The sequence below is a fragment of the Gossypium raimondii genome, chromosome 9, assembly GCF_025698545.1.
Source record: "Gossypium raimondii isolate GPD5lz chromosome 9, ASM2569854v1, whole genome shotgun sequence".
Classification (NCBI taxonomy): Eukaryota; Viridiplantae; Streptophyta; class Magnoliopsida; order Malvales; family Malvaceae; genus Gossypium; species Gossypium raimondii.
Genome location: NC_068573.1, coordinates 35808070 through 35818009, shown reverse-complemented (window position 1 = coordinate 35818009; position 9940 = coordinate 35808070). Strand labels below are relative to the sequence as shown.

The 9940-nt window shown below is 32.1% G+C and overlaps 1 protein-coding gene across 4 annotated transcripts; it reads right to left on the bottom strand.

Moving 5' to 3' along the window:
* Window positions 1-5281: 5281 nt before the first annotated feature.
* LOC105799300 (probable serine/threonine-protein kinase PBL2) lies at window positions 5282-9628 on the bottom strand. Of its 4 annotated transcripts, XR_001135530.2 has the most exons (7): window positions 9288-9628; window positions 8374-8729; window positions 8145-8280; window positions 7630-7766; window positions 7391-7514; window positions 6152-6348; window positions 5796-5944 (listed from the first exon to the last, which is right to left on the bottom strand). XR_001135530.2 is itself a non-coding variant. In XM_012629776.2 (6 exons), the coding sequence occupies exons 2-6, from the start codon at window positions 8665-8667 to the stop codon at window positions 5523-5525; spliced, it is 1113 nt and encodes a 370-aa protein (XP_012485230.1). In that variant the 5' UTR covers window positions 8668-8725; window positions 9288-9625; the 3' UTR covers window positions 5282-5522. The 4 variants fall into 4 exon arrangements, 3 of the variants coding, with proteins under 3 accessions (XP_012485230.1, XP_012485229.1, XP_052477331.1); XM_012629776.2 differs by lacking the exon at window positions 6152-6348 and having other exon boundaries at window positions 5282-5944; window positions 8374-8725; window positions 9288-9625; XM_012629775.2 differs by lacking the exon at window positions 6152-6348 and having other exon boundaries at window positions 5282-5944; window positions 9288-9624.
* Between the last annotated feature and the right edge of the window lie 312 nt (window positions 9629-9940).

Sequence of the window (9940 nt, the reverse complement as noted above, 5' to 3'; positions counted from 1 at the left end):
ACTATAGTTGTCACAACCCAAATTCGACCCTAATTGGACATAATGGTTTCAGGACTACAAATCCGAGTCTGAAAAATATTTTAGTATTATTTTCTGTGTTAATTATATGTGTGAAAGTTTAGTGAAATAATTTTATTGTTTGAGTGCTTAATTTGAGAAAATAGCTTAATCGTAAAATGAAAATTTAGGGTTAAATCTAAAAGCACCTAATTGTTGTTGTCTTTTTAAATGGGAGGTTTAAAGATAAAAAAAGACCAAAATTCAAGATAATGGGTGGCAATGGACAACTTTATCCTTATGTTATATGAAATATAAATTATTTATTTAAAGGTTAAAAAGGTAAACTAATAATACCTTAATATATGTTAATTAAAAAAACAAAGCAAAATTCAATGGTTGTCATCTTCATTAGGCCGAAACTAGCTAGGGAGAAAACCATTAAAACAAACTTAAGGTTCGGCAAGTTACAAGCTTGATTCAAGGTTTCGGTTTTTGATAATTCTTACGTTTTTGAGATCGTTGCTTTGTGTACTACAAGACCCATGCTTTAATTTTAGAATTTGATGGTAATTTTGAGATATTCCATTGATGAATGTTTGAGCTTTTTGATAGTTGATGATGAAATAAGAAAGATATGTGAAAGATTAACATGTTTTGTCTTCGAATTTTTGGTAAAATTGAGTAATTAGGGCTAAATTGTGAAAATAAAATTTTGAGGGACTAAAATGTGAAATAAATGAAATGTGTGGACTTGTATGAACACTAGGAACATTCGGCCCTAGCATGGTGTGTTTAAATTTTGTGTATTTTGTGTTTTGTGCAAAAAGGACTAAATTGCAAAAAAGTGTAAAATATCAGGGGCAAAATGGTTTTATGTATTTTTGGATTTAATTGAATGATTTGATGAATGAAAAGGCTAAATTTAAATATTTTTAGATCAAGAAACGAAGAAAACAAAATTAGATCGGGGAAAAATGAAAGTAGTCGAGTAGTCGATCGTGTCCGTCGATATCCGGGGTAAGTCAATTAGCAATTAAATGTTATCTAAATTGAATATATATATTTATCATACATATGATAAGCTGGAACTTAAAATATGTAAATTGAATAAAACTTTGTAATTTTCCTATTTGATAGTCGAATATAGAATTGATCTTCGTAGGTTGATTTTAATGATACAAATTACATGTATGTTAGCTAAAGTATGATTTAAGTTTAATGATATGAAATTAATAGTAGAATATATACATATATATGTAATTCAATGTAAGGCTTAATTTCTTTGGGTTGAATTTAAAGTTATGAGTTATAAATATATGGTTCGAAAGTATATTACAAGTTCTTGAGCTAAAATTTAATATTATGAATTACATATATTTATATGCATGTGGCTCAAACATACATATATACATATATTCAAGTTCTTGAGTTGGAGAATTGATGTATGAATTTTATATACATAAGGAGGTTCGAACATAGGTTACAAAATACTTTGAGCTGAAGTTAATGTTTTTGAGTTATATCTATATGGTTCGAATGCAGGTTTACTATGAAGAATCGAATATAATTCAATGTTGTGGATATACGATTATTGAGTAAAAATTATGTAAATATAAAGAACTATACGGAAGAATCATCTTTGTATCTGAGATTTTCAGGCTTGTGCTTAGCAGGCTTAATGCCGGTGAAATATTTCAGACTATACGTCTAGCAGGCTTAATGCCGGTGTACTGGATCAGGCTTCAAGCCTAGCAGGCTATGTGATGGTGAATTTGTTCAAAACATGTGTTTAGAAAGTTCTTGTCAATGTAATATTAAATGCAGTTAGACATGTGAATGAATTTTATCTGCAGGTATGTATTAGTTAAATTTTATCTATGCTATTGACTTACTAAGCTCTCAATGGCTTACTGTATGTGTTTGTGTCTATTTATTTTTGTCTTATAGATTTTGAGGTTGTTACGAGCTTGGGGATTGTCAGTAAAGCTTATCACACTATCGACAAATAACGGTATCTTAAGTTGAAATTTTTTTTGAGACTATGGCATGTATAGACTAGCATTCAAATTGTTTATTTTGAAAGTATATATGTATTAAAGCCGTGCGAATATGGCTTAGTTAGCTTGTCTTGCTCGGTTTGGTTCGAATTAAAGATTATGCATATTTTAGTTGTGGTTTGGCATTATATGAATTATGTCATATAAATGAATGTTATGTGCAGTTGTTTGATTTAGTTATAAGCTGAATATATATATATATATAACATGTTTATAGATGGAAGTGTGCATTGTTTTAGAATTGAGTTTGGTCATGAATATGCTAATGAAAAGCTAAACTCGTGAGGTTGGATTTTATATGAAAGTATGTATAAAATGGGATATGAAATGCTTTATTATGAGGTAATGAAATGAAAACTTTTGTAAGTGATTTATATATAGATAATTATGTGTATGCATATGCGGTTTTGGCATATATATATATATATATATATTTGATAAGTAAAGTTTGGCTTTGTGGTTTATGACATTTTGGACTAAGATGATGTTTGACTATGTATGTTCGGTTTGGTTATAGTTTAATGTTAAGTATAACGTTTCATATTTTAATTGAGCAACCGTTTGATATATATATATATATATATATATATATATATATATATATATCGAATACATCTAGATCAATTAAATTTAGTTGAGTTAATAAGTAATGCAACCTTGTTTTAATAGAAATGGTTCAGTATGTGCATTTAGCATTTAAAGTAAAACAATGCAAATTTGACATAATATAATTTTGTATTTGAACATTTAAATATTAAATGTGATCGAACATTATGTGTATCGCATTATAAGATTAAATTTATAAGCTGTACTTGTATTATTTTTTGAATTCGACAAATATAGAATATGTTTTATTGTTTATATGCAAGATGGTTAAATAAGTGTATAAAAATTTATTTATTTAAAACTGTTTGTAAATTATGATTTTGTATTTAATTGTGTTCAATTATGTTATGTTTGGTAATGTCTCGTAACCCTAATCAGGCGACGGATACGGGTTATGGGTGTTACAATAGTAACATAATTCAGATACTCGGTTATCCACCCAAAACAGGCCATAATGCTCAAATGAGTTAAACCAACCAAGAACACGCCTAGGCACTGAGTGCCAAGTCTGAAGGCTAACATCACTCTAGAAACGCGCCTGGATACTAAGTGCCATGCCCGAAAGCTACACATCCTCCCCTAGAAACACGTCTGAATCACTGTAAATATAACTCAGTAATCCGCAAAAAATGCTAGATACTGATACATTCAATAAACATATAAACATATCATCTGTCATCATCTCATCTCACATTAAACTCATACAACGCGTGATATAACCCTATTGGCATACCAATCGTATCTTAATTGTTTACTGCATTCAAATGGGCATTTAAACATGACTTGTAATATTTATAAATTAGGGGCACTTCCATGTTCTCAGTACACATGCTATAAACAAGTCACATTAATTCTGAATCCACATGAATCATGTTTCACCAGTATTCAACATTTCTCAATTAAGTCCTTACTCAACTTAACATTAGTTTATAACATTTCAATTCCAATTCACAATATTAATAACAAATAGATTCGTAATTCAACAGCAACAATATATGTATAATAAGTTGATTTATAGGGACTATTATACAATTTTCACTTTTTTCCTAATTTTCCTCCGTAGGATTGAATCCTTAATCATACAAATGAAAGAAAGCTTAGACGAAAACCCTTAAACTTGGCAATGGAGTATTCGGTGTTTGAGAAGAAAAAAATAAGGATGAAGGTGGTCTCTTTTGTTTTATTCATTTTGATTTATTATTACTTCACTTAATATAGGTGTAATTGCACTTTTAAACCTTGATAATTAGTTTAATAAGCCTTAACTCATTAAAAAAATTCAATAGTGACATTATTTTATAATTTTTACGATTTAATCTTTTTTCTTAATTAATTATCAAATCATCAAAATTTTCTTACCAAACTTCAATCCACTTATATAACAGCTCCGTAAATATTTAATAATAATATTTATAAACTCAATTTATGAAAACGAGGTCCTGATACCTCATTTTTCAAAACCACTGAATTTTGGTATGAGCCACTTGTATCTCAATTAACTGACCAATTAATAAAACCTATTAAATCACGATTCACTATTATACTATATTTAACTCATAAATATTAATTAAATATAAGTACAAACTCTCTCATCGAAATTGTGGGCCTGAAACCACTATTTTCGACACCACTAAAAATGAATTGTTATAATTTCTCTTTTATTTGTCAATATTAGTATTAATTGAATTGCTAAATACTCTATTGTGATTGTATTATCGCCAACTATTAAAATATTGAAAGTCTATATGGTCATGGATTAAACAGAAAAGAAATCTGCCTCAACATGGATTTGCAAATACAAAATTTAGATATCTAGTATCAACAATCAATTCTATAATGTAGTGTTAGATGAATTGTAATTTTGGGTTTTTAAATTAATGACATCAATTTTTTTATATAACATTAAAGAAAAGAAGAGTATCCTGCTTTTTATTTGATTTTATGGTTAAATAAAAATATAAAATATATAATTACTTTTAGTTTCCTTATTTTGATGGTTGGTACTCCATATAACTCCAATCATCTTCATACTTTAAGCTCTTCATTTTCTTATTTTCTGTATTTTTAATAATTTCATATTTTTATTATTTTCTATAACTTATTGATTGTGCTCTATATTTTTAATTTTTCTATAATTTTTATAATATTTTTACTATTTATTTTCTATAATTATTTTAGATTTTTATAATATTTTAATAATTTTACACTCGAATAATAAAAATTAATGAAGTCCAGAAAAATAATTAAAAACAATTAAACCCTACACATCAATATTTTTTCATGGTAAACGTCACCTCAACCGTCATATCGTCATTTTCGATATCAATTGCTAGATCATACATCAAATTAGCACTTAACAACTTACGTCAATTGTCATATTATCCACTTAGTCAGCATTTAATAGTTTGTTAAAAGCTTCAATTTAGAATTATATTTTAAGGGCTCAATTGGTTACAAACACTTACAATTTTCCATTAAAAACTTGATTGGTTTTTAATTATTTTAGAAAAAAAAATTTAATTATTTAAGCGTAACAACTTTTTAGTTTTTAATTACTAACAACTAAAATAATATCAAAATCCTAGATTTAATTTGTTAGTAGAAGCAAAGCAGTCCTGTTTCCAAGTGACCAAAACATCTTTCCTCGCGATCAAGAAAAACAGATGGGTTAATGTACATATAGATTTTGGTGTTAAAAATATATTTATTTGTTCACCATCTTCATCTACAATACTCTTAACACTCTTTTCCATTCCGTTTCCTTGTATACAAGGCCTCAACCAATAATTCCACACGGTTCCGGCTTCACGACAATTCTTGCTTACCATAAACAAATTTTCATTAACAAAACAATATTTTTCAAAGTGAATTTGTAGTTGGAATTCTTGCCTTGTGAGGGCTATTCACATGCTTAATCCCATGGTGATCAAGCTTTGTTTGTAGCTGTTGGGGTGTCCTTGCCGATGAGTCCTTTGTTACATGGAGTCGATCTAATGATGCTAGAACATCAGTCATGCACGGTCTGTTCTTCGGATCCTTATGCAAGCACTGCAATGCGAGTGCAGCCGCAGCTTGTGCTCCTTTCTTTGAGTACTGGCCTCCTAACCTCGTGTCCATTATCCGTAGTACTTTCCTGTTGTCACTTAGGAATGGTTTTGCCCATTCTACTAGTGTTTCTTCCGAAAACCCAAAATTCTCATCGTCCATTGCTCGCCGTCCTGAAAGTAGCTCTAATAGTACAACACCGAAGCTATACACATCACTCTTTGGGGTCAAATGACCTGCATGCAAGGTTTAAACTAGTTCGTTAGTAGGATCAATAACCCTTAATTGAAATCCACTTAAAGCAAAAAAAAAAAAAGTGCAGTGACAAAACAGAAGGATCATTACATATCAATATACCAAAGGTGTTTCTCCCAATATCAGCTGCTCTTTTAAGAGCACTAATTTCAAACCTGAACACTCCTGAGAAAACTAAATTTACAAACCTAGTTTGTCTTTGCCATCAACGGAGTCTTGCATCTTAACCATTCTATGTTATTCCAACCCTTCCTTTTTTGTGTGTGCAACTGGATGAACTGCTAAGCCACTAACAATCTAGATGTCCTTGGCCTAGAAACTCCAAAGAAATATTCCTGTAAAAGAATTCCGCAAGCATGGTGGTGGTTCGAGCACCACAGCATTGCTACAGAGCAATTTCCAAGCCGTTAACGATGCGACAAACTAATTGCTGGTATGATCATGCTAAGCATATTATGTTCAATTCTAGGCCTCTTGTACATGTCATATACAGGGGAAGTAGTGGAGAGAGACTTAATGGCTCGGCACAAAAATGTTTTTTTCCGGAATTTGCCAAAAGGTCCTCAGGAATGCAGGAGATCGTACTGGAGGCAAAATGTGTGTAGGCTTGACAATTTCAAGATTTTGTTTTCAAACCTTAGTTCATTTACTATAATCAAAGCCACACGATACAACTTCAGTTGATTCATTCAGTTTATTAGTATTTTATGGCTATAGGCAAATGGAGAAGAATCTCAAGCTCGAACGGACATTGAACATGCTTCTACACTCATGCTCAGCATAGACTAATAGCAGCCTCTCAAGATTAATATGCTGAAGTTATGGTTGTAATCTATGATAACCGAACTCACCATTTATGGCCACCGTACTGGTGCCAACATGACATTGCTACAGAAAGTTCAACTACAACTGCATTTGGAAGAAGGGACGGAATTTGAGAAAGAAGGAAAAAGAATCCGCTTAGCTGGAGAAAAATGGAAAACAGGACTACTTCCATCCCTAGGCTGTTGCATTTGCAATCCAAACAACTAGCGTATATGTAATGTAACATAAGTTAAGTTAACTGTAGTGTAAAATCTCATCTATCTCTATTTCTTTTTCTTTCCTTGACTTCATTTTTATTATTATTATTTTTTTGAATCACATTAATAAGAAGAAAGGTATAAGATACCAAAATAATCCCTCTATGTTGCTCCCATTCTTCATTTTCTTGAACCATCCATGAGCAACACGTATTCAGACATGAGTTTGGGGATATAACTCTCCAAAAATCCTCCAGATACAGGGAAAACTGAAAATTTTTTTAACATACCCATGCCAAACATATACTCTTACCAACATACACCCGAATCTGAGTAATAATTTTCTCTACTCATTATCATACTCGGTTTTAACTGCACTATTTGAAGGAAAGGTGATGAACACACCTGTGGCAACATATTCTGGGGCTGCATAACCTTGAGTTCCAACAACTCTGGTCGAAACATGGGTGTTATCACCAGTTGGACCATCTCTTGCCAACCCAAAATCTGAAAGCTTTGCATTGTAATCCTACATAAGTTTATAGGCAACAGCATCAGTCATTAAATCAAATGGGGATGTTCAATATAACATCTCTGCCGTACAACTCAATCAAAAGTGACAATGTTTGATATGTCAGCATTACCGAATCTAGAAGAATGTTGGAAGCCTTTAAATCACGGAAGATTACATTAGCATCTAGACTATGTAAAAAGGTCAATCCCTGTGCAACCTGTCTGGCAATATGCATCCGTGTAGCCCAAGAAATTGGTTGAACACCCTCTGAAAGAAGAAAACAATAATGGTTTTAGTGTTAGTACGTTTCTCTGACTCTTCATTTTTTGATAAGTACCTATATCCAATATATATTTTTCGGACATGAGAAAAAAGAAACACGAAAGCACTCAAACCCAAGTTCGAGTAATATAGCCAGATCCTATCTTGATTAACCATTCAGACTAATGAAACAGAAACATTAAAAATGACTCGTATATGCAAAAACTGCCACCATCCTAAGAGTCATGTAACTCCAGCTGCCCTGCATGCCAATAGGAGACAACTAGGTTCATACAAACACATTGACAAGCCATTGATACATGGTATATGCTTTAACATAATGAGAAGAAGATCAATGTAAAAAAGAGTGAGAGAGAAGCTTACTTTTAAATAAATGATTCTCCAAACTTCCCTTTGGCATAAACTCATAAACCAAAAGTCTATTCTCAAACTCCACGCAATAACCAATGAGTTTCACAAGATTTTCATGGCGAAGCTGACCCAAATAGTTAACTTCCGCCTACAAAATGTTGATCGGCAATCAGGCTACAAATATGAACTCGCAAAATTTGAAAAAAGAAAAACTAAACTTATAAGCAAAAGCTTTACGTACAAGCCATTCCTTGTGCCCTTGGAAGCTTTCTAACTTGAGTTTCTTGATAGCTACAACAATTCCGGTTCCCGGCTTGGTAGGCGCAAACGTGTTCTCATCAATCCAACCTTTAAAAACACATCCAAACCCTCCCTCTCCGAGAAGTGTTTCGGACCGGAAGTTTTTGGTGGCATTTTTAAGATCACTAAAACTGAAAGACTTCAGACTGCTGGAAACAGATGTATCAGCTTTGAGGTTGCTGGAAACAGGTGTGTGAGGTTTAGATGCTACAAATGGTTTGTTCGAAGTTTCCATAGGCAATTTCTGGGTTGAAGAAGTTGATTCCTGCTTTGTGTTACTATGAGTCTTTGCACTACCTTAAACAACAAAAAGCAGAATTTATTTACTGACTTCTAAACCATATCAAAATAATACAAATTCATTCTTGCCACTAGTCTAATAACCCATACACACACATATCCAAGGAAAAAGAAAGCCAGAAACTGACTGTTACTATTATTTTGTTTGTGATCAATTTGAAGTTCAAACATGCATTTAATTACTAATGCAAATTTCGCTGTTTAATGCTAACTTCACCAAAAGGAGAAGAAGATAGTTGATTGGAGCATACAGGGGAACCCCTTTACATTCATATCATATACAGAAATTGATTTATTATTAAATGAACGCCCATTCGTTTTCTCATAGCCAGACTTCAAAATACCTCCGCTAAAACAAACTATTCTTTTGATTCCATCCATAAGTTGCATTTGATTAATCCATTACATAGCAATACAAGAACTCAAACCCAGACAATATATATATATATATATATATATATATATGTGCGTGCGTGTGTGTGTGTGTGTCTGAAAAGCTTATATTTAGACCCAAAAAATAAATAAAATGAAGCAAAAAAGAAAAGTGAGACTGACCTGAGAAATTCGAGGAAGAAGCATGAGCACACTTTGCTGGTTTAGGCCAGCAAATACCCATGACGGAAGATCAAACAATAAGGCTGAAATGGTCAAAGCATATGGAGGAAGAAGAAGAAGAATTCTTGACGAAACGATAACCCATTTAAGGGGACTTAGAAGAAATATAGTACAAGAAGATAACAACCCAAAGTCCATTCCATTTAAAGAGGTATTGAAAACCCAAAGAAAAAAACAAAAGGGGGAGAAGGGTTGAAGAAGCAGGCAGCAAAGCATGAAGAAAACACGCATGAGAGGCGCATAATTAGTCAATGGAAGGTGCCTGCCTAGTTTCAACATGGAAATGTCTACGTCTCTTTTAAATGGATCAATTACTTTGAAAATTCTTAATCAAATTCTATGTTTCCTGGCCCCCGCATTACGAATTTGCAGTCCCCACAAAGGAAGAAATTGCAGTCGAATATTGCCATTTACATCATGCCTATGCTCTGCAACTCTGACCGTTGAATGCCATACTCTTGTTTGCATTGCATTAGTAGGGGTCAAATTTTTTAATGTATTATAATACATTCATTTTAGTCCCCTATTTTTCCAAAAGGTGCGCTCTCTATTCTGGAGCTAATTTTTTCTCGGTTGATTCTGTCAATAATTTG